Genomic DNA, 27,654 nt, shown 5'->3' on the forward strand with positions numbered 1-27,654 from the left:
AGTGTGTCAACTTGCTGTCAGAGAAAAGAGAGAGTAAGGCTCAACTGGTACTGCAGAAAATGAGTATTGAAACCTTTTCAGATATTTAGAAACAATATATCAATATTTCTGAAAACACACTGTCTCAACAACTTTTAAATATATTACCATAAAATTCTGTCAAACATTCATGAACCCCAGTAGATGAATTCCAGTAATTTTGGAGATCACCTTTCCTTGAGTAGCACCTTATGTAGTCAAATATGTCGACATCTACAGGCCGGTATTCAGCAAATGTACAGACAATCATTGTTCCAAGACAATGGATCCTGATTACTTTGATGACACTCTTACCAGGATATTCACATGTGGCTTTGACTGAGCCACATGTGAAGGTCTTGACCACTGATGGCTGGATTGCCCTGAAATTTAGTGCAGACATCCATGTCCCCCTCAGGCTGATTCATAAATCAAAGATTATTTATTTGATTTCAATAAATGTCTTTACTTATTCTGATTTATATATTTACATGCAAACTCATATGTACAGATCTACTGCTGTATACTGTAGAGTAAAGCCAGTCTCTCTGATAAATAACTCTAACAGTTCATTCATAACACAGACACAGACTGATATGCTTGGATCAACATGAATCATGATGATATATCCTCCTTATCTTCTACATTAAATACTCTCATTTTATATTTAGGGAGTCTGATAAATCCAAGGTGCCCCCTGAACACACACAAGGAGAATATTTACACGATTTATTTTAACTGGGTGGCCCAAACACTCCTACATCACTGATAGTTTATACCTACAGCAGCAACAAAAGTCTGTGCTGCTGAAAATCCCGATCTGGCAGCGCAGCCTCGCCGTGACACAAGACATCATATCTGTCATATCTGCACCGCAGGTTTATGGAACAAACCTCTTTCATGCGAGAAGCGAGATAGCAGCACAACATGAAGAGACACAATGTGTCATTTTACAGTTTAGTGATGTGCAGAGAATCTGCGATGAGGTCCAGAGCCGGCAGAGGTTTCTTCCAACTTTATGAAGCAGAATGATAAAATCAGATTGTGTGTGTGTGTGTGTGTGTGTGTGTGTGCGTGCATGTGTGTGTGTGTGTATGGGTGGGTTGTTGTATGGTTGGTTGAAGAGCTGGAGTGCCATTTGAGCATGCAACTTTAATTATTGTAACCCTTGATCCGAATGGCAACAGTTTATGTTCATTTAAATTCAATCACTGTCTGAAGCGGGTCATTATTGCAGGGCGCCGATCGCCTGCAGCCAGTCTTTACCGAGCTGCCATCATTTACATTCACAGTGATACAAAGGACGGGTAATCACCAGGTCTCTGATGTCATTAGAGATCGAGTGTGTAAGTGCGTTTGTGTGTGTGTCTATTACTGGCCAATCAATGTTTTCAATCTAAATCTTACCGCCGGGTCAAGTTACTCACAATTTCTCCTCATTCTGATGATGATAATGATACATCAAGACGTCTCCTCTCACTCACGTCCCATCTTGTCGACATCAAATAGTAAATTCACATTGTTGGAGATAAACTTAAGGTCAAAGTTTTCACTTGTCCACTGAAAAATCCAGACCAGTCGCCGGAATAAAATGTTGGCAGGTAACATTTCTGCTACCACGGACACGTGTCATACGTACCATATTGAAATATCTACCAGACCTGTTATGGTCATGGTTTGGGTTTTTGGTCAATCATTTCCTTTTTATTTCGTAGATTAGATCCTCATGTCTCGTGTTACTTCCCCTTCCTGTCTTTGTCTTTTTTCCTGCCCCTTTTCATGCTCACCTGTGTTCCATGAGTTAATCACTCCCTGTGTATTTAATGCTGTGTTCTTCTTTCATGTTTTGTTGGTTCGTCTGTGTCTCAGGCATCTGTTCCTCAATCCTCACGTGTTCCTGATACCAGCTTCATGGTTTTCCTCTGTTTTTATGTGACTCTTTAGTTTTCCTCGATTCTGACTGTTGCCTTTTTGTCGCCTGTCTTTTTGTTGCTTGCATTTTGGATTTTGGGACTTCATCTTGGTTATAAAGCTGTTTTTTTGTTTTCAACCTGCCTGTCTCTGTGTGTCTTTGTTTGCGTTTCGGTCCCTTTTATAAATGTGGAGCTACACCTAGACAGAGAAGGCTGAAAGCCAGTGATCAGAGTTTCAGACTGCGTTTTAACATTTGTGTGACACCAGTGTAGGCCTGTCTGTAGCCAGACCATGAGCACAGCGTTGTCACAAACTTGAAAATTGAACCTAACAAAACCTAAAGTTGCAAGATCAAGAAATGTAAAGTTTCAACATATCCGTGGTTTGCAGAAATGTACATTGCTGACATTTATTCTGGCGACTGGGTTGGAAACATCTCAACTGGACTTGCACACAATCTTGTACCAATGTTCTTGTTCGCCAGATGATGAATTCTAATACCTTTGTCAATCCTTTGATTTGACTTTAGCATCACCATGAGTTTCACATTGAGTTTGTCCAATACTTTGGTTTAAAACTTCCATTATTCCTTCAGCCTCAGCATCAATCCTTCCTGCCTTCGTTTCCAGCACCTGGATGACTGTCACTGATTCTTTCCCCCAAAATCAACTAACTGCCTTCCTTTTGAACAAAATTCAGCCACCAGGAAAGATAACTCACAGAATCGAGAATAACTGGATTGCATTTCTTCCACATGACCTCTTTGGACTGTGGCCTTTAAGATTGATTTTAAGGTTTCACGGCTTGTTTGTTAGGCAGAGGCATGAATGGCCTCAAGCTGGACACAGAAGGTAGAGTGTCATTTGACATCAGGGTTCAAAAACTCTGGAAGTGCCTTCTGTTAAAAATCTGAAGAGAAAACCTGAGTGTCCTTTTATTAAACTCCACAAGCAGTGGAATGTATTTATATACTGTATTTAAGTACATATTTGTGGCACTTTATATCAATGTACACTGTAAACCCAGATTTAATTTTAATTAAACTTTTGAGCGCTTGTTGATTATTCTTTTATATTTTGTGAAACCCCTCTGCCATTGCAAAATCAAATTAGTTGTTGATGAAATGATGAAATATGCAGTACAATGATCATGTTAAGCACATATTACTTAGTATTTTAAGTTTATAAAAAGGGAAGGGAGGGGCCTGATCCAAAGCAAATTAGCAGCATGCATTGTTAAATGAGAGTAAAAACTCTCTGGAGACCTTCTTTTTCATAGTTTGAAGAAAACATATATGATTGATGTTTGATGTGTGTCTTTAATACATTTCAGTATAAGTCACGTTTTTTTCTTTTCTTTTCATTTTTTCTCCCTACAATAATGAAGACATTGCTAACCATGATAAAGGTTATTATTGAATTCAGCTTGGACCTAATCACATTTTGCAATCAGGTGAAAATATGGAAAAATTGTTTTATTTGTGCTCAAATACTGGAACAAATAACTATCAGCAAGTTGAAGGATTGTATTGACTCTTCAAGAGACTTTCATAGGAACTTGATGGTTAAGATATGTAAATTAAAGGGTAGTTCTTTAAAGATTAGTCTTAATTTATGTTGTGTTTATTTAACTTAAGATAGTTATCTGTACAACTTGAACTCCTGAAAAGACAGAATTTATGTGAACTAATGGTTTTGAGTAAAGCCTACTAATGTAAACTAGATATGTCTACTACATTTAATTATGTGTCTAAATTTGTACAACTAGATCTGTTTAGTTTCACCTTGTGTAAAAACTTGCGTGGTTTAAGGCAATGGGTTTCTACGCAGTTTTCTAGTAAAGTCAACTAATTCGGAAGTTGAGTGGACTACACTGTTCATACTGCTCCACCACATACTGGAGGACATTACTGTAATGTTTTATTCCACAACATTCATCTCTAATCATAAATTACTTTGCAGATAAAGATTTGACATAAAAAAACACACGATGAGTTATAAATGATGCTGCATTGATATAAATGAAACTCCTCAACTGTATGTTAAGTAGTGGGTGTAAATAACACCTATTCAAATTTAATTTGGGATCGTTCTCCTGAGAATCACAGCCCAGTCACCAGGATATGATGTTAGCGGTTAACATAACTGCAAACTACAGATACGTCCAGGGTTGACATTTGTATCAAACACAGCATATCCCGTTCACATTATGTTCTTTTTAGGCATCTTTCATATCAGGATGTGGCTGGTAAGGCCAAACGGCTGACCGCAGTTCATGTCACACCACTGGATATTTTTAAGGAAACCTAGAAACATTTCCAGACGTTTTATGTGGCATCAAACCGGCTATTTTTTACAGGAAGCCGGACCATCTCCATCCATGTGTATGGCTGCTAAAACAGGTATTTTAAACCAAACCATCATGTTTTCCTAACCCTAACAAAGTGAATTTTGTACCTAAACCTAGCCAGAACATAAGCACAGCGTTGTGACATGAGAGAAACACAAATTCAACCTAAAACAGACACTTTCAGTTTTTACTTATCTGTGGTTTTACACAAATGTACTAAGTACTCAGTAACATTTATTCTGGTGATTGGGTTGAGAAAAAAGTTGGAGCCAACTCACAAAATCACAAATTCTTAGAGCCACCAGAGGTATGAAACTATTTTAAAGCCGCAAAGTATTATTTTTATATCAACAATAGGTCAAATGATGATGTGTAATGTGGATTATGTTGATCGACATATAGCTGATGGAGAAGACATTCACAATGGCATTCAGTTCAAATAAGGTTAAAATGGAATAAAACAGGAAAATTCTCAACCCTGAATTTTCTGCATGTGTGTGCAGAGAAATAAGAGAAGATATTAATGCTTTCTCTTTGCTGTCTGGAGCCGAAGGCAGCAGAGTCAAGTGTCCAGTGTTAATGGAGCCACATGAGACAACGATGGATCTGTTCTTTTTATTGATTGATTATTCATTTGAAGGTATAATAATGTATGTGTGGTTTCATCAGTGTTGCTCCTGTTGATAGTTGAAAGTTTCTCTGATATTTATCTTTCATTCATCAAATTTTATAAATTTGACACTGAAATAAAGCAAAAAGTAACAGTCAGGTTCATAGTGAAAAAGTCTGGACTATTAAACCTGTACACTGCTCAGCCAGTAATGAAGTTAAGTCACATGTTTGACACCATGTACGATAAATTAGTCATCCATCAGGTAGAGGTGAACAGGGTTGGTTGTCACATTAATAACATCTAGCTTGACCCTGATCTCACAGTTTGGGTTCAGAGGTCAGCTACAGGTTAATTTCAGGAATAAGACACTTGACATTGAGGTGAGAGAACTTGTAGTGTTTTTCATGTCAAAATGTTAATATTCAGCTCTTCTGTGTTTTTTTGTCAAGGCTTTTAGGAGCCCGTCATCATCAGGAAAACCACCACAGCTGGAAAATGCAAGCAGGTTAATATGACCCATATTTATGTCAACCTCTAGCAACTGTAGTCATTATCACAGCTGCAAAGGAGGAAGTGAGGAGAATAGTATAAAAGGTGATGGAGATCTGGGATGGACAGTTGGGTTAGGTTGCTGTTGCTGTTTTGCTGGGTTAGACGGCCATGTGGTTTAGGGAACAGTGATATATGGTGTTCTGGGAGATGCTGACAATCGACCTGTTCAGTCGTTTAGGTTTGAGGATGTGTTGGCTTTTACACAATGTGGTTGTTAGCTTAGTCACTAACAAAAGATCCCAGTTGGGATTCTCTTTGGAGTTGGTTGGCACATGTGACAATATGCGTCACTGACATCAGGATGAGTCGAGTATTATGGTTTATTACATTGTTCTTTGTATTGTTATATAAGTATAAAAATATGCCTATCAGAAGGCTTTCCGATGCAGGAGATGTGTTAGGCTGTTGCGGTCTGCTCCAACTCTCACCTCTTCTAAATCACGGCTCAAGACTCTTCTGTTTGCCACTGCCTTTTATTGAAGCATTTTTAAGGCTTTGAACTGCACTGTGACTTTTTTATTCTTTAGTCTTGTCTCTTTTAAACCTATTCTGTTTTAGATTATTTTCCTATTTCTTAACTTGTTTTAATATTATGCCCTTGTTTTTAATGTATTTTAAATACGATTTTTTAAGTTTTTCATTGTAATTTTGTGCCCCTGTAATACACTTTGAGTTGCCTTGTGTCTGAATTGTGCTATACAAATAAATGTGCCTAAATAAATGTGTGGGAATTTATTAAGGATGCAGTTTTTAAGGGATTCAGTAGAAGTAATAAGTGTGACAACCACCCTAATGTTTCAATCCAGACACGTCAGACAACATGAGGGCAGCACATCAATACCTGCTGAAAACAGCTTCTCATCTCTCATCACTTTTCCACCTTGGAATTTATTTTAAGTTGTTCAGATTCAAATTCAGATAACTTTATTTTCCATCAGAAGTTGTGTGAAATGCATCAGCAACTTGCCAAAACAAGTACAGAAAATGAAATGTTAAAAAAATAGTATAACATTTGTTTAAAAACTGCTTGGTATTGAATCTATAACAGTCTGACTGGACTTTATTCCCCCCTTTATTCCACCATGACCGCTCAAGGGAGGGATATGGACATAATTAAACATGAAGATTATATTCAATGTTCTGCTAACTATGATCTGAATCTGAGGATATTATGTGATATGTTTTGTGGTCACCCAGTGTCAGCTGGGATCGGCTCCAACCCCCTACGACCCTGCTAAAGGATAAGCAGTTACAGATAATGGATGGATGAATGTTTTAATGTTAACTTTATGGTGTGCTTTGTCATGTGTCACTCTATGTTTAAACTGTGTGTAAACGTCTTTGGAACTACCTCAGGATGCAAAATAAATTTCAGTTCAAACATACCATAAAGCTGTATCCTATCTTGTCATATAAATACACAAACTAGGAGGACAGTGGCTAATGTTGTTCAATAATGGCCAAATGGGAAACAAGAAAGAAGAAAATGACAAATGAATAGACAGATATAGCCTATGAATCAGCAACCACTCAAATATTCAATATTAAAAGTGGACGATGTTGGTTAAATGGCTGTGAGAAGAGGCTGTGTAGTTTTGGAGAAATTATTCAAACTAAGCAATATTAATGATGTACGAATACAAATTAAGGATTTTTTTTTTCCCATCAGTGAATAAGTTATGTAGTTTTTAAAAATATATAAGAATATAGTTTTTTTTTCATTTACAGGTGCTTCAATGAATCTTTTAATGTCTCTTAATTACAAAAAACATTTCAAAAAATGTTATTAAACTCGTCTCCCTGACCTCTTATCAGACCTTTCAAATTGGCAGATTCTAGCTCACACAGCAAAATGTAGGCTGAATGTTTCTTTACATGTGCAGGAAGCAAAAACTGCTACTTGTCTACAAATATAAATGAGTGTGAAACAGCTGAAGTGGTGCTATAAATCCTGCAGATCAGGTTAACCTGAGCGTTGTCAGCGGACTCACCGTTCTCCACACCGCCAGCTGCAGGAACAGACCCAAGTGAAGTAATGTGACCATCCGCTTCAACCTCGAGCCTCCAGAGATGAACAGGCTGTGCCACAACATTTCTAATGTTTCTTCACTTTGACAACTAAAATATGTCCGAGAATAATATCAGTCTTCGAGAACAAAGGAATACTTCCATGAACCGCGCCGATTGTTAGCTGTATGCCGATATGGATGTGGTGTCCGGTGCAGGGAACTCTCCGCATTACGCGCGGAGGAGAGCCGGGACTCGACTGAGCCAAACAAGGTGCGCTCCTCCCTGAAGAGGCGGAGAGGAGGCGGGGCGCACAGACGCAGCAGCGGCGCGGAGCTGCGCGCTGACATACGAGAGAGGATCCGGAGGAAATGTTCACCTGGACACACACACTGATGGAAATACATTCATACTGACTGCTTTGGTTGAGTGTCTCATAACATATCTTATAAACACTTCATATATTTTATGTCCTGCGTTTTACTATGTGTGGCACACATGTGAGTCCATGTGTCATATATACAAACAAAATGTGTGTTTTTTCTAAAAGATTTTAAAACCTTTATCATCAAAATATGAAGGCTTCAACCAGAAATACTCCACAAGGAAATCTCAATGTTTGTCAATGTCAGAATATAAGGCCTTTATGTAGTTTGGTGTAAACATGTTGGAAGCACTCTCCTGGGAAATCTCCCTCACAACATTGTCAAATCTATCAAGAAAACTGGTCTCAGCATTTCAGAACTAATCACTGACTGAAAAGGTCATTTCTAGGGGGATTAAAGCGACTTAATATAACCTTTCAAAGCCTTGTTCAATCTCTCTGGGGTTTTAAAGGGGATTTTTTTTAATTTGGGTCCTATATTTAGATGTTTTGGTTTGTAAATGATTCGTACCAAAAGTTGTTGAATCGATGCAGTAGATGGCCTCAGCTGGCGATTGCAACATGGCTCCAACGAAATACGAGCAACTACAGATGTCAAAGTTACGTCCACTAAAAGTGCTTCTTTTTGACACCAGTAAGCTGAGGCTGTTATTCTAAGCATCTGCTGCATTTACACTGGGACCGCTGAGGAGATGTCCTCAACACTTTTTGAAATGACCAATTTTATCTCCATCACTTGTTTTATATAAAGCATGATTAGTTCAAATGTGATCAAAAAAATGTGCTGAACTGTCATGATTTGGACTTGCTGTGGGGGGGTTTCTGTGCTTGGTGTGTGTTTTCTGCCTGTGTGAGGCAGAGGTGCGTTTCTGAGGCTGGGTATGGTTTCCCTGGAGGGCTGGTGCTCCTGCCACACACACCTGCAGCACATCTAATCAGCAGATCCAGCTTGAATACTCTGGTCTGCTCTACTCTCATTGCCAGATTGATTTCAACTGATGCACTTTTTTCTGTAATTTTTTCTCTGACCTCATACAATCCCCTCATTACACTGCCAGAAATTGCAAATGAAACACAAGTCTTGTTCGAGGAAACGTCTCACCCTGAAATCTCGCAGGGCGAGGTGTTATGGTTGCTGCCTTATCTAGATTGGTAAAATAAGTAAAAAAAATCAGAAAATTCATTCAAAATTCTTGTTGGCAGTTCCTCTGGGCAAACGCCTCTCTCCAACCCTTCTGAGGCATCACCTTCCTGAAACAGTCCAACTCTCGCAAGATTTCAGAGCAAGAATTCTCCTTGAACAAGACTTGTGTTTCTGGTTGCAAGAAGGCTCTTTCTCTTTAACCAAAAGGTCTCTTTTTGTAGAAATTGTTTTCTGTAATGTTGAGAGATACTTAGAATAAAAACCTCAGCAGAGACAAAACAGACATTTTTGGTGGATGTAACTTTGAAGGTTAGAATTGCCCCAAAGGATTACGCTGCAGCCATTGCAGCTGACATTGCGTCACTGCTGTCAGCTGAGGTAAACTACTGGAGGGATACCAAAACTTTTGGTGAGAATGAATCATTTACACACCAAAACATGGCATTATAGGGCCCAAGTTTAAAAATACTGGAATTCTCCTTGAAAGTTAGTTTTTGTGATCTGGTTGTCACAGTGTGTACCGGGACAGTTTTCTTTTCTTTTCCTGTTGTGTTTTTCCCCTATCCATTTCCCTGCTCCTTTTCCCCTCACCTGATCCTCCCTAGTATGTGTGTGTGTGTGTGTGTGTGTGTGTGTGTGTGTGTGTGTGTGTGTGTGCACGCGCGCGCCTGTGGCCGTGGCTTCACCGATGCAGAAGAGAGACCCACCTGTGTTTCATCTACTCATCAAGTACCACAACATAACCCTGGTCTTCGCCTCTCTTCAGTGCCGGATTGTTCCATTGTCTCATCCGGTGACTCTCCAGCCTTTACCAAGTATAGTATCTCGTGCTTTGTCCATCCTGCGTGGATTTTTCATGTTTTGAGATGTTGTCTTTTTGCTTGACTCATATGCAGATACCTTCAGCTTTCTCTCTGCTCAGCAATCAGCCCACCTGGCCATCTGCAATTCCTGCCTCACACTGGATCCCATGTGAGATCACTCCACTCTGGCTCAAGCTATTCACTTGCCTGCCCTCCTCCTCGTTTAAATGAGTCCATTGAGTCTATGTGTAGGCTGCACGGCACAAATAAGATGATCTGTAGTTTGTGTTAAGCTATGTTTAAATCTGCCTGCAGAGTGTGTGTGTGTGTGTGTGTGTGTGTGTGTGTGTGTGTGTGTGTGTGTGTGTGTGTGTGTGTGTGTGTGTGTGTGTGTTACAGTTTGCATGCCCTTGCAGTTTGGTTTCATTACTCTGGACACTTCATATAAACAGTTAGAATAAACAGTGAAGGTTGACAGAAGCCCAACGAGCAGCTGTGTGTGTGTTGGAGGTACCTGCACCTTGCAGAGGTCGATCGATGACAGTGCCTGTGGCTTTTCCACCAGACCACCAACAATGAACTTCCTGCAGACAACAGCACCTGTGTGTCTGTAAGGGGGTGATGTATGTATGTATGTATGTAATATATAATATGTATATATATATATGCTGTGAAGCTCCAGAAATGTTTTGTGGACTACAAAACTTCACCTGATTTTCCATCAGCATGGGGGGAGGAGATAATGCCTGAACTTTTATTTTTGAGTGAACCTTTCCTTTAAATGACCCTTTTGGACACTTACGAATTGTCACTATCTTCTGCCAGCATTGACATTCATACGGTGAAGTTTTGCACTGGGTGATTTTTACTAGTAAACTAAACTCTGGGCAGTGGAAAGCTGAGACAACAGGGCTTTCCTCTTCTCATCCATTTTAAACGGACTATGACCAGCAGAAGCTGGTGAATGACCTGAAAGTTGTCACTGTGTTACTGATTTTCCAGCAGGACAAATGAAAAGCAGAAAAAGTCGATCAATTTAAGAGTCTGAACAAACAACCAAAGCTGTGTCAGGATCTTCTCTTGCAGGTTTAGGGCTCTAACCCCATCAAGGTCCGGATAAGCCTCCAGGGTATTAATATAAATCAATGCAATATCCTCACAAGTGTAACAGCAATGATGTATAAAGGATAAAGAAGCTGAATCTGCTTGACTTTGGAGACAAACTGTCCTCCTTTCTGTTGTTTTCCTCATTTGATGTCCCAGTTCATCTCTCTTTGACTCACAACAGATTATTTTTCCATCATGAAAGAAACCACCAGAGATTTCCTTTTATGTAAGAGGTGATTTATTCAGGCGGTACACAACATAACCCTCCTCAGAATACAGCATGACTGATAAACAGCCTTGAAACACCAAAAACATCTGAGGAAGAAAATCTGAAAATATATGATTCACTCTCTAAAGTAGAGATGATGCATTCTCTGTAGTTTTTGTCATTCAGTGTATTATTGTATCATGAATTAGATGTTTTGTTACCAACTATTGAATAAAACCATTTTTTTAAATGTCAAATGTATGAATTAGAACTGATTTCCCACTGGTAAAATAAAGTTTTATTGTCAAAGAATAGTAGTAGTTACTGTATATTGCTAAAGTCCAGTACTTGTTCGATCCAACCACCTCACACTCTTTATACTATCTGCCAGACCTCCTCCTCCATTGCCTTAATAATCACTGCCGCCACCAGAGGCTTTCACAGTTGCCCTGATGTCATTTATCTGCTGAGGTCATGTGAGACACTGTCTGACTACTGTAGTGATGTTGTTTCCCGGATTTTAGCAAATTGTTTAATGAGTAAGAATCGTGAGTTAATGAATACAGAAATGATAGAAACTACTCAATTTTTTATTTCTTTAAAATCCTTCCAAGGTTCCCTGTGGAGTTTTTGACCTCTAGTAGAGCACATTCACACTCCTGCCAGTGGTTTCACACTATCCCACTGATATACAGGTGCAGAAGTGCCAAGAAACGCAGCAATGTACCAGCAAAGGCTGATTAGAAGAAGACTGTAAGCTAGTGAACATGAATATAAACAATGATGATTAAAAATACTTTTATGAGGATGAAAGTGCATACCACACATTCGTTGGATCTCAAGGATGCACATATTTGGTTAAAATAACAGAAAACTGGATAATCAGACGTGACATCAACAGACATCTCCCACCGTTGATTTTGGACCCCCACCACTGTATTAAAGCTACAGCTGACCTCTTCTTTGTTTGTCCAAATCTGTTCCTTTGTGGATTGGTGCTAAACAGCATTCCTCTGTACAGTGTGTGTGTGTGTGTGTGTGTTTGCATGTGTTGTCATTGCTTGCTGGTCGCCTGCTGTTTGCAGCTGCATGTCCCCGCTTGGCCCACAGAGACGCTGTGAGGCTCTGAACTCTTAACGGAAACTGATGAGACAGACTCGTCCAGATGTGTCACGTATCAACTCCTCACCCCAGGACTTCATCACCACTCCTATCTGAAGAAGAGGACGCCCAAAGTTGTTGAGTGTCATTCTCAATCATCAGGTATAGATTTAGCTAGTGGCAGCCCACTGATCATGTCCACCAAAAGACTACCTCGGCAGCAATTTCTATTACGTAGTTATGCTTTTTATTGTCTTCTGCCAATAACAAAATTGTTTTATTCTTCAGTGGTCAAAAAGACGATGTAAGAGAAAAGCAGTCTTATGAAACTCATAGCACAGTATCAAACAAGCTATATAAAAAAATAAAGAACATAAAGTTGACATCCTCAGCAGTCGTGATGAATTAAATGTAAAACTGACCACAGGTGTCAAAAGTCCACACTTTCTTTACTCCAGTAGAAGTACAGATACTTGTGTAAGAAATAACAGACTGATTCAACTTCTTTACTCAGGTAAAAGTAATAAAGTACAGGCTCTGAAATGTACTCAAAGTAAAGTAAAAAGTATCCCTGCAGATATGAGAAACTAACACGCCTTTTCTCCCCATTCCAGCCTCCCTCTCTGTCCTCTTACGTCTTCGTCACACTACATCTGCCGTGCGTTGAAATCAGTCTTGTGATGTTGGGAAGGCAGCGTGTGATGACACACACACACAAAAAATCCATAATTCCCCTCAAATGCATTCAAAGTAACAAGCCTGTTTTGAAAATGTGAGGAGGAGAAAGTTCAGATATTTGTGTTCAAATGTAGGGAGGAAAAGTCAGAGGTTGTCACCTGACCAGAGTTTGGTGTCAGAGCATGTATATCATGTTGTGAGCATGAAAGTGATTAAAAAGATGCATGTGATGAGCCAAAAGTCATGTCCTCTTGTGAGATTTATTTAACCATCACTACAGTTATGACAAGTCATCCTGTGGGGAGACATTAATATCTGCGCAAAATGTAATGATAGTGGTTCAAAAAGAAAAGGAGGAAAAGGCAAGTGATCACCAAATCATCCTCCAGGAAGCACAGGTGTCTCAATCAAATTCCAATACAATCCATTCAATAGTTTTCAAGATTTTTCACTCTGTACAAACGTGATTGTTCAAACAGTCAGTAAGGTGAAACACTGCTGTGTCATCTGAAATGTTACTGTTGGCTTCACATTGCTGATAATATCAGAAAGACATTCAAAAAGTGGGATTACTCTTCTTATATAAGGCCACTATGCTCACATGAAAGGGCAGATTATTCAGGTTTTAAGTGTTTTGAAGTGTGATAAGTGTGCACTTTACTGTTCAGACTTCAGGAACATGATGCTGTCATTCCTCTTTGGAGGACGGCCCCACAAAAACTTGCCATCAGATCGATTCATAAAAAATATCTGCAGTTCTCCTTAAAAAACATACAGTTTTGACATCACTAAAACAGCTGGAAGTGTCTGCAGGTAAAATATCCAATGGTGTGGCTTGAACTGCGGTTGTCTGTTTGGAGGCTTTCTTGGCTGTAATAACACCACCACTCTCCCCTCCACCTCCTGATGTGACAGGTGGCTATTAAGCGTATCATGTGAATGTGATATGCCACATTTGCTACACGTCAACTATATATATCCTGGGCTAAACATGGAATATATATAAGCTATTAATATTAGCTTATCAGCTGACTTTCACATCAGGAGATGGAGGGGAAGGTGGTGGCGTTAATACAAGTCAACATGGCTGCCAAATGGCCGTTCAAGTCACACCACTGGATATTATTAAGGACACCTGCGGAAATTTCCAGGTGCTTTCATGGCGACCAAAACCAGCTACTTTTTGCGGGAAGTTGGACCATCTCCATCTGTGTTTGTGGCGACCAAAACAGGTATTTTAAGACAAACCATGATGTTTTCTAACCCTTACCAAGTGGTGTTTGTGCCAAAACCTAACCAGAGCATAAGCACAGTGTTGTGACAAGAGAGAAATAGAAAATTCAACCTAAACAAACGTAAAGTTGCAAAAAGGAACATTCAGTTTAAACTTATATGTGGTTTTGCAGAAACATTTATTCTGGTAATGGGGTGACATACTATAGTAGCTTTAGTAAGATGGAAGGAGTCTTCTTTCATCAGTGGCCTCATGTTTTGCTTCCTGTTGCTCCACAGAGACAAAAGGCCACTAATGTCAGTGCGTCACCAGCTATGGTTGGATGATGAGCTCAGGGAGAGTCAATACTGAATTACAGCTTTCAGACCAAACAGGACACTGACACATGATTGAGCCTTGATGCTTTGTTGTACTGAACAGAGCTCAAAGTAAAGATACAGATAGAAACTCTGTCCTTCATTCACAATAAAAGCCTTTGCTCATTATTCAGCGGGGGAGTGAACCACATGACTTTTACCTACATGTGTGTACACTACCCGTGTGGATCATCCGTGTCGTCCACGTGTCCCTGATGTCCTCATGTCCCCATCGTCGGGCTGCAGATCAGCGCTCTGACCTGACGGACGTTTCATTGACACGCAGGGCAAGATGACCTTCAGACTCCCCTCTGAAATTCATGAGGAGATATTTTATGAAGATGATTTCAATGAGAATATACCGACAGTCACGATTGTATAACATTTAATATTGTATATTGCTTTTAGTCCAGATTGGATTTTAAATTAACTCGTATAATGACCTTACTGGAAGGCAATCCTCCAGTCTTTGCCTCTTTCTCATTTCATCCTTGGCAGGTTGTTGTCTCCTTATTGTCTTTATTTTGTGTGTTGTTTGTCTTTATGTTTCAGGCATTATTTTATTATTTAATTTGTCTCCATTAGTTTAAAGTATTTCACTCCAGTGTTACATGCTCCCTCTCTGTGGCCAGGATGTGTCACTGATTGGCCTCTTGGATGGCCAGGTGACAGCAGTTTGACTGATTGATAAAAATCCAATAAGAGGGGGTAGGGCACTAGGCTCTGGTCTCTCTTGCTCATGCTCTAACCTCATTCACCTGACGCTGACCAGGGAGGCAGTGGTAGTATGTGTATTTGTTTGTTGGTTATCTGATGGGTACGATTGTCTCTTTTTTAGGGTAGAGGGTTAGTCTCCAGATCTGACGGCCCTGGTGGGCTGGTCTGGGTGGCTGCCCTTCTTTTGTTTATTTTGGCCGGCTCAGCAGTTAATTTGTTTGTTTGCTGGTTCTTTAAGAAATGTATCTTTCTTTAAACTACCACTGGTTTGTTATCTTGTGTTGGACCTCACTTAAAGGGGGGGTTGTAACACCAGTTTGAAGCATGTGTAACTCAGATTTTGGAAAAGTAATATTATTCAAAAAGTGATATTTGGTCTGTAAATGAGCCAATGATGACAAACCACTGATTTTTTATTTTATTTTTTATATTCAAGGGCAAGCAATTTTCATTTTCTACTTTTAAGTGCTGAGCAGTTTTTGTTAAATAAACCCAAAGGGCAGTTGTGCTGAATATATATGAAGTGCTTTTGAGAAGATTTCAAGATATCAATGTATATACAGTCACGGTCAAAACTTTACATACACTTGTAAAAAAAAAATGTTTATCATGGCAGTCTTCAGTTCCAGTGATTTCTACAGCTCTCAGTTTTCTGTGATGAGGAACACAAACTACTTTGTCACAAAAAACATTCATCAAGTTTGGTTCAATAATTAATTTATTATAGGTCTTCTGAAAATGAGACCACATCTAATCGATCAAAAGTATACATACAGTAATTGTAATATTTGGTAAAATGTCTATTGGACATTTTCACCTCAATCAGGTTTTGATAGCCTATGGTGCGCCGATTGTAAAGTTGCGCATGCTAAAATAAACGGCAACTTTTCCACAGATTTAGCACCAAACCCCATTTAAAAAAACGTATGTGAATTTTTTAGTATTGCTTTTGACCAGATTTACAGCAATATTTGTGAACTTTGTGATATTTACTTCTCTTGTAAAAATATAATGTCAATGTTAAATCTAAATGTTAAATCTAAATGTTAAATCTAAATGTTAAATCTAAATATAAATGTTAAATATAATATAAATGTTAAATCTAAATGTTAAATCTAAATCTAAATGCTAAATCTAAATCTAAATGTTAAATCTAAATGTTAAATCTAAATCTAAAGGTTGAATCTAAATGTTAAATCTAAATCTAAATGTTAAATCTAAATGTCACGGGTGAAACTAAACATTTAGCTAATATGCAAATTCACACTGCCTGTCACCGGAAGTACCAAAATAAAAGCTACCGAGTGCTGTAGTGGCTCTACTGTGGTGTATGCTGTAGCTGTGCTAGCCCTTTCAAGCAGAGAAGCCGCATTATCGCCGGAGCGGCGGTTCGCTAATTCTCCGCTGTTGGTTGTTCACACAGAGCCAAGCAGCGCTGGCATAAAGACGAACCGCTGTGTAATTCACACAGAAAGCCGGCGCTGCGGCTCCGAAAGAGGTACACGTCATGTTGATGACGTCTGTGTGTTTTTTCAAGGTGTTTCCCCAGGTGTCCTCCATTGACAGGAGTCCTGTCAATCTAAACATGTACTGCTGACTGTTTATAATCATATGGATGCTGTTATAATGTGTTGGGATTGAGATCCTGACCCACCAAACATCAAGCTGCTTGGCTCTGTGTGAACAACGACGACAGAGAAATGGCGAACCGCCGCTGCGGCGATAATGCGGAGACTCTGTGAAAAGGGCTACTGTCGCTGTCGTTATGGACGCATTGCTGAACCTCTGTATTGCTGCCAAAACGGCCCTACCAATGTTTCCAGCGAAGTCGCTGGACATGGTGGCAGGCAACATGAGAGCACGGTGAGGAGACGTGACTAACAGTGCAGCGCAATCACTCGCCTGCCTACCCGAGGAGACCGCGGATAGCGCTTGTTCGCGACAATGAGCTTTTATTTTGGTACTTCCGGTGACAGGCAGTGTGAATTTGCATATTAGCTAAATATTTAGTTTCACCATGACATTTAGATTTAACATTTAGATTTAGATTTAACATTTAAATTGAATATTTATATTTAACATTTATATTTAAATGTAACATTTATATTTATATTTAACATTTAGATTTAACATTTGGATTTAGATTTTGTATTTAGATTTAACATTGACATTATATTTTTACAAGAGAAGTAAATGTCACAAAGTTCACAAATATTGCTGTAAATCTGGTCAAAAGTAACATTTTAAAATTAACATGTGTTTTTTAAACGTGTTTTTTTTGCTAAATGTGTGGAAAAGTTGCTGTTTATTTTAGCAGGCGCAACTTTACAATCGGCGCCCCATAATAGCCATCCACAAGCTTCTGGTCGTCCTCTGGCTGAATTTGTAACCACTCCTCTTGATGGAACCGGTGAAGTTCAACTACATTTGTTGGTAATTCAAAACCTCAATTCTAGCCTGATTTAGCCATTTCTTGTTTCTGTGTTCGGGATCTTTGTCCTGTTGGAACACCCAGCTGCACCCAAGAGCCAATCTTCTGCTGATTTAAGGTTTTCCTGAAGAATTTGGAGCTAATCCTCTTTCTTCATTATTCCATTTACTTTCTTTAGAGCAGCAGATACCAGTGCCCTGTTTTTCCCAGATTGTGTGAAATCTATATACCTCACAGCATTGAACTATTACGGTCAGTCATTTTTATGTATGTCAACAATAAGTCACTAATGACTGAGTTAATGGCAGGATGTGACCGAATTCATGTAACTGATTTCATATTCAAATTTGACATGGAAGCAACCAAATTTAATGTAAATAAGTCTATGATCAATATCTGAATAGCTTCACCATAGTGTATATGTGCAGGCATTAGAATTGCTAAACAAGTTGAATATGTCCTGATTCATCTTATGCAGCTATACTCTGGGCTGAACTGAAGGTATAAGGCTGAGAAGATGATGGAAGAGTGGAATTGAGACTACACCTCCCCTGACTGTTGCTGCTGCAGTCAGCTCCACACCAATGACCATAGGTAAGACAGAACCTTTGAAATGTTGCTATGTGAGCAGACAAGGTTCCCTCTGCTGCAGTGAACTCCAGTCTACTTAGAAAAGATACAGAATTATCCACTGCCATACCACCAGACCCCCAGGCTGTGAGACTCCTGAACTCATCCTCAACTCTCCAAATGGATGAAGCATGAATCGAGGCATAAATCATATTTCTTATTTGCTTCAGTGTTTATCTAGCAGATGCTTGTCATAATTGTTGAGCAGGCAAATAAGTGCAAAGGTTATGTGTGTCTAAAGTGATCTGGAGATGAAGCATCAGCCACAACAAAAAATAAAACCTTAAAAGTTATCAGAAGGCGTCCTCTCCTCTCCCTTGATCTGCTGTTATTGCAGGTGTGTTAAGTGTCCATAGTGCAAAATCATATAGACCTACCGTTTAAGGTAAGCAACTTCTCTCCTGTCTTTCCCTATCCCCCTCCTCTCTGATGGAGGGGGATTTTCATCTGATGGATGATGGAGGGGGATTTTTTTCTGTTTTAAAAAAAAAAAAAAGTTTCAACAGTGTAGGTGCGCCACTACTAGGCGCATATAGGGGAAACGCTGAGCTGTGAAATGTCCTGCTCAGTTAAAATGTATTTAAAATAGAAGTTTAGCAATGGAATTTAATATTTGTCGGAATCAACTGAAACTAAAAAAGGTTGTATTTTGACTTAACATTAGAAGGAGCCTCTGAGAGCTGCAGCCCCTGAATTGAGACACAGCCACTGACTAGAGAGGGCCTTTCTCATTTTTTGCGTTTTTAGCCACCATAGGGGAGGGTGAGATAAGGGGTGCTCAGTATGTTGCAAACTGCGACCACACTGCTGGATGCCACTGAACACATTGGTCTTTTAAAGGGGTTTCTTTTAAAAAAAATGTGTGTCGCATGAATGTGTAGAAAATGACTATTGACCAATATATCTTTATTAGATGGTCAAATATTGATGATTCAACATTCAAATACTGATAATTGGAATCTGTTTTAAACGCCCAGTATTGGTTGAGCTGTATTGCTAAATGTAATTCTGTATAGCTTTAAATTGTGAAAAAAATAATTTCATTGGTAACTTGGGTTACATTAGGCAAGTTTTTAAGGCTCTCTACAAGTTTATCATCATAGCTTACTGAATGTAGCAGAACTAGTAAATTAAAATGATAGTGAATGGGCTGACACATGTGAAGCCTGACCTGTACTAAACGTTAAGTTCTTTACTCTAGAACGTGAGCATCTCTGAGGTGTGCTTTGTGTTGTAGGTCTGTTCAGCCCTCAGTCCCTCCCAGGCACCAGCTCCGTCTCCAATAATAAGCCATCAGTCTCCACCACTCTCCCCCCTGTTCCTTCCCTGCCTGCTTTCAGCAGCCCACTGGCCACCGCCTCCCAGTTTCCCCCTACCTCTACACTTGCCTCCCCCAACTCTTCCTTCCTTCCACCTCCCCTGCTGTGCCTCCTCTTATCCCCCTCATCAGACCACCTCCCGCCTCAGCTCCCGGGTTTGGCCCCTCCCGTAGGCCCACCCATATCCAGTTTTTCCATGAGTGCAGGATATGACATCACACGGGGTCACCACAGACACCACTGATGCCAACATTCTCCAGTCCTACGGCCAAGCCAGGTGAGAGCCATGCTTGTGTTCTTCCTAAACACACGATTTCCATCGTAAACAAGTTGTTTTTTTGTTTTTTTTTACCCATGAAGCCTTCCTCAGAAGTACTCAGTAAATCCGACTTGTTATCCAAAGTTCCTACCAGAAATCCCTCAGGATGGACTGATGTACAGTCGTGATCAAAAGTTACATACACTACAACATGTATATCTCACGTTGGCCCAGAAAAGTCAGGAGCTGTTATTAATCAGAACCAGTCAGAAGTTAAGAGGCCATGCTACAAAGAACATTTGATTCATACAACTTTTCTATAATCACCAAAACTGATGGTTCCATTTTCAGAAGACCTATAATAAATTCATTACTGAACCAAACTTCATGAATGTTTTTGTGACAAAGTAGTTTGTGTTCCACTCATTCATCACAAAAAACTGAGCGCTGTAGAAATCATTGGAACTGAAGACTGCCATGATACACATGTTCTTTACAAGTGGATGTTAACTTTTGACCATGACTGAAGGTTATTGTTGCAGATTGATTTTCTGTTGATTAACTAATCGATCAACTAGTCATTTTACCTTTACAATATAATCCATTGATCGACCATAGGGGTGAAACTACACCAAATTGATGGTACATGATGGACTGCAGGTTTTGGATCACTGTTTGGTATACCTGTGGAACAATGACGCATGAAAAAAATGCTGAAGATACAAATAGTTTATGTATTTTGTAGGGCCGGGACTTTAACGCGTTAATTAAGATTGATTAATTAATTACAAAAAAATTAACGCATTTTAATCGCACTTATATTTGCACCGCGGAACGTTTCTCACTGGATGAGTTTCAGGCGTACCGATTATACTGGAGCACAATTATTTAACGAGTTAAAAAGCCGCCGACACTGGCGCAATGGCAACATAAACAAGACAGCACCGCTGTCCAGCTCCTCCCTCAGGCCTTGAAAGTCATCAGATCCAGTCTGTGACTGGACACATGAGAGCAGCTAGGGACGGCGCTCTGACCCGCCCTGGCAACATATAGCAACATAAGCAAGACAGCTGGACTTTCAGCGCGTTACACCAACCACAGCACGCTGTCCAGCTCCTCTCTCAGGCCGGCCTTGAAAGTGAAAGTTAAAACTTTACGAGCAATCATTGTGGGTGATTATTTATTTCACGCGTAAGGCCGTGTAATAAGCGGGATAATGTATAGTTACATTACCCCTTACTTACATCAGGCTGAGTTCAACAAATCAATTCATGCTACTGCGATTTAAGTAGTTAAATACAGTAATCATCATGGTGTAGTGGCAGGAAAGACCATTTACCAAATAACGTGTTACTTAAACATTTTTCATTGTGCTGTGCTCTAAAAATAAACTAACAAACTAGTGTAGAGTCCTGTATAAGGAATGTTCAGCTTAAATTTTCCCCTTAAATTTAGGCTCTCTGGAAAATTGCATCTTATCAGGTAATCGTTAATCGATTGATAAGGTCCATCAACTAACGATTAATGAATTAATCGATAATTTGCATCCCTAGTCTGTTGGTCTTGGTTAAGTACCACCTTGGAAAAAAAAAACAATGTTTTGTTGCTTAAGCTTCTGTATTCAGTCATTATTCAATGGTATACTAAAACCCATGTGGAAAAAATGTGTGTCTCAAATTGTGAAATGTGTCAATTTTTAAAACTGATCTTGGCCCTAACTATGACGTATTTTGAAAATCAAGGCCTGATCAGTTTTCTGACAGTCATGTCCCATGTTTTGTCTGTGTCCTCAGGGAGTAGCAGGTAACATGTAGTAAAGTCAGTCCCGGACAAAACCAAGCACTCTGTGGAGTCCATGATCACCACTCTGGATCCTGGCATGGCCCCATACATCAGTGAGTTCTCCTGCTCTCTCCTCATCACTTCATTACTCTTAAATGAAGAAAGCTGACTTCAAATATCCTCACTAAATGTTGCTGTATTGTTGCTCTCCAGAGTCTGGTGGAGACATTGACATTGTGGTGACATCAGATAAGTAAATGTGGAGGCAGTCAGAGATGCCTTCCAGGAGGTTTTTGGGATGGTCATGTCACACCGCGGTGAGGGGTGTCTTGTCCTGGTTTTTCTGTCTTGTGATTTTGATGTTTTATTTTGAAAAATAACTCCTCTTGTTTCAGGTCACTTGCCCTTCCTCTTGTGTCACCGGTCTGACGTCTCCCCTGATCCCTGATTGTTTGGTCACAGTCCTTGTCTCGTTCCAAGCAACCACGTTTGTATTTCTTTTGTTCTCTTATTTCCTCTTAAGTAGAGTGATCTATTTTTTTTTTTTTTTTGCAAGTTTTTCTGTTTGGTTTTGTAGTCAGCCTTTTTCATAGCCCTGCTATCCTCCCTTGTTGGAGCGACTTTATTTTCATAGTTTTTTAGTCAAGCAGCAGAGTAGTTTCATTTTATAGCATCTGTTTTGTTTTCCTCCTTAGGGAGCGCTTTTCTTTGTATTTTTCATAGTGAATCCTCAGTAGAGTAGATGAGTTTCAGCCTTTTCTTTTCCCTCCCAGGTGGAGCGATTTTCTGTGTTTTTTTGGTTTTGTCTATTTGTGTTTTCTAGTATCCTAGATATAGTGAGGTTCATAGACGGATGTTTTGTCACTGTCTTAATATCCAATAGAGAATTTCAGAATAAAAGCCTGATTATATTTTGAACCCTCTGCATCTGAGTCCTCATTTTTTCAGGTCACAAGCCTGGTCAGTCTAACATCGCTCCACAGCCTGTGGGCTGTGCAGCCGGTATCAAGGTCAGTTCACTGCTGCTTCTCCAACAGAACAGGACAGAACCACTGTAGTAGATCTTTACATTTTTACAGGATCATGTTTCATCATACTTGCCTTCATACTCATCACTTCTGACCAAAACCTTAAACTGCTTCAACATGTAATTTCCAAACCGGTTTCTGAAGTACACAGCTTTCCCATACAGTCAGAAAAGGCCAGGCAAGGTCTGGGAAGACAAAATAATGTATTGTCAAGACTTTGTGGATACGAGCCTTTAGAAATCTTTCTCATTATTCTGTCGGTCTGTCCGAAAAAAAATAACACGAGGAAAAAACATTTTGAGGAGACGGGTGATAATGTTTTGAGAATGAAGTTTTCCTGTTTGTGAATTTTTCTTTTTGAGTTGCCACAAGGTCCATTCAAATAGTGTTATCATTTTCATAGGGATTAATATACAGTTGTAATCATGGGTAATACCAAATGATGATGATGATGATGATAATACTAATAATAATAATAATAATAATAACTAGAAAAATTGTATTTCCTGCGAAAATACAGTGTGAATGCTGATTGCTGAAGTGATTTTGCAAAATCTGCTGAATGTGCTGGAAAACACTTGCCTAATCCACAAAACATGCATAAAACTATGAGAATGAATAGTCAAGAATTTGCAGGAAAAGCTGATTTTTTCAAAAGCTGAAAAGGCAGAAAAGCTGAACATTTTGATAGCTGAACAGTTTCTCTAGCTGAACATGAAGCTGAATACTTGAAAAAGCTGAAAAGGCAGAAAGCTGAATATTTGAAAAGGATGAAAAGGTTGAAAAGCTGAAAGTAATAGGTTGAAAGAGCTTAAAAAGCTGAACAGTTTGACAGCCAAACAGTTTCTGTAGCTGCACATATGCTGGAGCAGTAGCAGAACCAAAGTTGAAAATGTCCCCATAAGAATGAATGGGAAAACACCTCCCAAACACCTGCAGGTTTAGAAAAAAGTGTAATGGTTATGGCCAAAATATGTATACAGTGAGTAACAGGAGACATTGCTGAACCATGTGATGTATTTTTTATTTCAGTAGAGTGAAAAATGAGGGCACAAGAGCGAGAGACAAAACCGGTACCGTCTGCTCCACTCCAGAAATTTAGGCTCAAAGTTAACACTGCGGCTTATGGCGGAGTTGCTGGAGTTCTTGTCACTCGAGGGCTTCTACAGCCAAAAGTTTAAGTCGCACATCTGAAATAAGACCATCATATGAAAGCCAACAAGATTTCCTACATGTCTATGTATATATTGTCTATGTGAAGTAAAAGCTGTGGGACCCAAATCAAGCGGAAGAGAGTTTTTTCTAAAGTTTTTGCAGCTGCTCTCCACTCTAGCGATGATGTCACCCACTCTAGCTCACGCAATACACACCCATTATAAACCCAGAAGACGAGCTAAAAATCCTTCAAACTAAAACTGTGATAATTTCAAAACCATAAAAGATTTTCAAAAACTAAACACATGTCTAATAGTTGAAGGTCTTGTGACTATTTTAAAGTTGGAATGGTGTCTCTAGCTCAAAGTATGAGGGAGCAGAAGAGGTTCAAAGTGGATGAGTTTTGAGGAGGATTTGAAGATTTTCCCATTTGCTTCCATATTAAATTTTTTTTTGAAAAAGCTGAATATTTGAAAAGGTTGAAAAGTTAAAAAGCTGAAAAGTACAAGGCTGAAAGAGCTTAAAAAGCTGAACATTTTGATAGTTGAACGGTTTCTATAGCTGAACGTATGCTGAAGCAGTAGCAGAATGAAATGTGAGAAAATCCCCATAAGGATGAATGGGAAAAAATTTTGGTTTTAGTTTTGAAAAAGCTGAATATTTGAAAAAGCTGAAAAGTACAAGGCTGAAAGAGCATAAATAGCTGAACATTTTGATAGTTGAACGGTTTCTATAGCTGAACGTATGCTGAAGTAGTAGCAGAATGAAATTTGACAAAATCCCCATAAGGATGAATGGGGAAAATTTTGCAGAAAAAGCTGAATATTTCCAAAAGTATAAAAGATAGAGAAAAGAAAAATACACGCCATCATGTCCTTAATGAGCTGGACATTTTGATAGTTGAATGGTTTGTGTAGCTCAAAATTTGTAGGAGGAGAAGCGAGCCAGAAAACGTACGGAATCAGGAATAACTAGAAAAATTGTATTTCCTGCGAAAATACAGTGTGAATGCTGACGGCTGAAGTGATTTTGCAAAATCTGCTGAATGTGCTGGAAAACACTTGCCTAATGCATAAAAAATGCATGAAACTATGAGAATGAATGGTCAAGAATTTGCATAAAAAGCTGATTTTTTCAAAAGCTTAAAAGGCAGAAAGGCTGAAAAGTAATAGGTTGAAAGAGCTTAAAAAGCTGAACAGTTTGATAGTTGAACGGTTTCTATAGCTGAACATGCAGCTGAATATTTTGATAGTTGAATGGTTTCTATAGCTGAACATAAAGCTGAAAAGGGTGAAAAGCTGAAAGTAATAGGCTGAAAGAGCTTAAAAAGCTGAACAGTTTGATAGATGGATGGTTTCTCTAGCTGAACTTAAAGCTGAATATTTGAAAAATCTGAAAAGGTTGAAAAGCTGAAAAGTACAAGGTTGAAAGAGCTTAAAAAGCTGAACATGTTGATAGTTGAACGGTTTCTATAGCTGACTATGAAGCTGAATACTTGAAAAAGCTGAAATACAGAAAGCTGAATATTTTAAAAAGCGGAATACTTGAAAAAGCTGAAAAGGCAGAAAGGCTGAAAAGTAATAGGTTGAAAAAGCTTAAAAAGCTGAACATTTTGATAGCTGAACAGTTTCTCTAGCTGAACATGAAGCTGAATACTTGAAAAATCTGAAAAGGCAGAAAGCTGAATATTTGAGAGCTGAAAAAGTTGAAAAGCTGAAAAGTACAAGGTTGAAAGAGCTTAAAAAGCTTAAGATTTTGATAGTTGAAAGGTTTCTATGGCTGAAAATAAAGCTGAATATTTGAAAAAGCTGAAAGAGCTTAAAAAGCTGAACAGTTTGACAGCCAAACAGTTTCTGTAGCTGCACATATGCTGGAGCAGTAGCAGAACCAAAGTTGAAAATGTCCCCATAAGAATGAATGGGAAAACACCTCCCAAACTCCTGCAGGTTTAGAAAAAAGTGTAATGGTTATGGCCAAAATATGAGTACAGTGAGTAACAGGAGACATTGCTGAACCATGTGATGTGTTTTTTATTTCTGTAGAGTGAAAAATGAGGGCACAAGAGCGAGAGACAAAACCGGTACCGTCTGCTCCACTCCAGAAATTTAGGCTCAAAATTAACATTGCGCCTTATGGGGGAGTTGCTGGAGTGCTTGTCGCTCGAGGGCTTCTACAGCCAAAAGTTTAAGTCCTACATCTGAAATAAGAACATCATCTGAAAGCCAACAAGATTTCCTACATTTCTATGTATATATTGTCTATGTGAAGTAAAAGCTGTGGGACCCAAATCAAGCTGAAGAGAGTTTTTTCTCAAGTCTTTCCAGCTGCTCTCCACTCTAGCGATGATGTTCCGCACTCTAGCTCACGCAATACACACCCATTATAAACCCAGAAGATGAGCTAAAAATCCTTAAAACTAAAACTGTGATCATTTCAAAACCGTAAAAGATTTTCAAAAACTGAAAATCAAGTTCAATAGTTCAAGGTCTTGTGGATAGTTTAAAGTTGGAATGGTGTCTCTAGCTCAAAGTATGAGGGAGAAGAAGAGGTTGAAAGTGGATGAGTTTTGAGGAGGATTTGAGGATTTTCCCATTTGTTTCCATGTTAAATTTTTTTTTGAAAAAGCTGAATATTTGAAAAAGTTGAAAAGCTAAAAATCTGAAAAGAACAAGGCTGAAAGAGCTTAAAAAGCTGAACATTTTGATAGTTGAACGGTTTCTATAGCTGAACGTATGCTGAAGTAGTAGCAGAATGAAATTTGAAAAAATCCCCATAAGGATGAATGGGAAAAAATTTTGGTTTTAGTTTTGAAAAAGCTGAATATTTGAAAAAGTTGAAAAGCTGAAAAGCTTAAAAGCACAAGGCTGAAAGAGCATAAAGAGCTGAACATTTTGATAGTTGAACGGTTTCTATAGCTGAACGTATGCTGAAGTAGTAGCATAGCGAAATTTGAAAAAATCCCCATAAGGATGAATGGGGAAAATTTTGCAGAAAAAGCTGAATATTTCCAAAAGTATGAAAGATAGAAAAAAGAAAAATGGAAGCAAGAGTGTCCTTAAAAAGCTGAACATTTTGATAGTTGAATGGTTTCTATAGCTCAAAATTTGTAGGAGGAGATAGGTGCTGAAAAACGTACGGAAGAAGAATAATAACTAGAAAAATTGTATTTCCTGCGAAAATACAGTGTGAATGCTGATGGCTGAAGTGATTTTGCAAAATCTGCTGAATGTACTGGAAAACACTTGCCTGATGCATTAAAAATGCATGAAACTATGAGAATGAATGGTCAAGAATTTGCAGAAAAAGCTGATTTTTTCAAAAGCTGAAAAGGCAGAAAGGCTGAAAAGTAATAGGTTGAAAGAGCTTAAAAAGCTGAAGATTTTTATAGTTGAACGGTTTCTATAGCTGAACATGAAGCTGAATATTTTAAAAAGCTGAAAAGGTTGAAAAGCTGAAAAGTACAAGGTTGAAACAGCTTAAAAAGCTGAAGATTTTGATAGTTGAAGAGTTTCTCGAGCTGAAGATGAAGCTGAATACTTGAAAAGGCTGAAAAGGTTAAAAAGCTGAAGATTTTGATAGTTGAACGGTTTCTATAGCTGAACATGAAGCTGAATATTTTAAAAAGCTGAAAAGGTTGAAAAGCTGAAAAGTACAAGGTTGAAACAGCTTAAAAAGCTGAACATTTTGATAGTTGAAGAGTTTCTCGAGCTGAAGATGAAGCTGAATACTTGAAAAGGCTGAAAAGGTTAAAAAGCTGAACATTTTGATAGTTGAAGAGTTTCTATAGCTGAACATAAAGCTGAATATTTGAAAAAGCTGAAAAGGATGAAAAGCTGAAAAGGTTGAAAAAGCTGAAAAGGTTGA

At 38.8% G+C, this 27,654-nt stretch overlaps 2 protein-coding genes and 1 long non-coding RNA gene across 9 annotated transcripts in view; 2 read left to right on the forward strand and 1 right to left on the reverse strand.

The window, feature by feature from the left end:
* Positions 1 to 7,687, reverse strand: part of ghrhrb (growth hormone releasing hormone receptor b) — a 45,832-nt gene extending 38,145 nt beyond the window's left edge. For all 4 annotated transcript variants that reach the window (XR_014622830.1, XR_014622831.1, XM_084356023.1 and 1 more), the window contains exon 1: positions 7,438 to 7,687. Coding sequence is in view for 2 of the 4 variants with exons in the window: in XM_084356023.1 (XP_084212149.1) it covers positions 7,438 to 7,539 (102 nt within the window). In the remaining 2 variants the exon portion in view is untranslated. The remainder of the gene's footprint in view (positions 1 to 7,437) is intronic.
* Positions 7,688 to 15,195: 7,508 nt separating this feature from the next.
* On the forward strand, positions 15,196 to 18,168 carry LOC311259133. Its single transcript, XR_014622836.1, has 3 exons — positions 15,196 to 15,254; positions 17,796 to 17,869; positions 18,096 to 18,168. It is a non-coding gene; the product is annotated as an uncharacterized lncRNA (long non-coding RNA).
* Positions 18,164 to 22,678, forward strand: LOC311259131 (protein PRRC1-like). Of its 4 annotated transcripts, XR_014622833.1 has the most exons (5): positions 18,164 to 18,211; positions 19,485 to 19,843; positions 21,619 to 21,720; positions 21,821 to 21,924; positions 22,003 to 22,678. XR_014622833.1 is itself a non-coding variant. In XM_084356024.1 (3 exons), the coding sequence occupies exons 1-2, from the start codon at positions 18,202 to 18,204 to the stop codon at positions 19,808 to 19,810; spliced, it is 336 nt and encodes a 111-aa protein (XP_084212150.1). In that variant the 5' UTR covers positions 18,164 to 18,201; the 3' UTR covers positions 19,811 to 19,843; positions 21,619 to 21,796. The 4 variants fall into 4 exon arrangements, 1 of the variants encoding a protein (XP_084212150.1); XR_014622832.1 differs by having other exon boundaries at positions 21,821 to 22,678; XR_014622834.1 differs by lacking the exon at positions 21,821 to 21,924.
* Positions 22,679 to 27,654: the final 4,976 nt, after the last annotated feature.

Source organism: Pagrus pagrus, assembly GCF_965226575.1.
Source record: "Pagrus pagrus genome assembly, chromosome: 6".
NCBI classification, from domain to species: Eukaryota; Metazoa; Chordata; class Actinopteri; order Spariformes; family Sparidae; genus Pagrus; species Pagrus pagrus.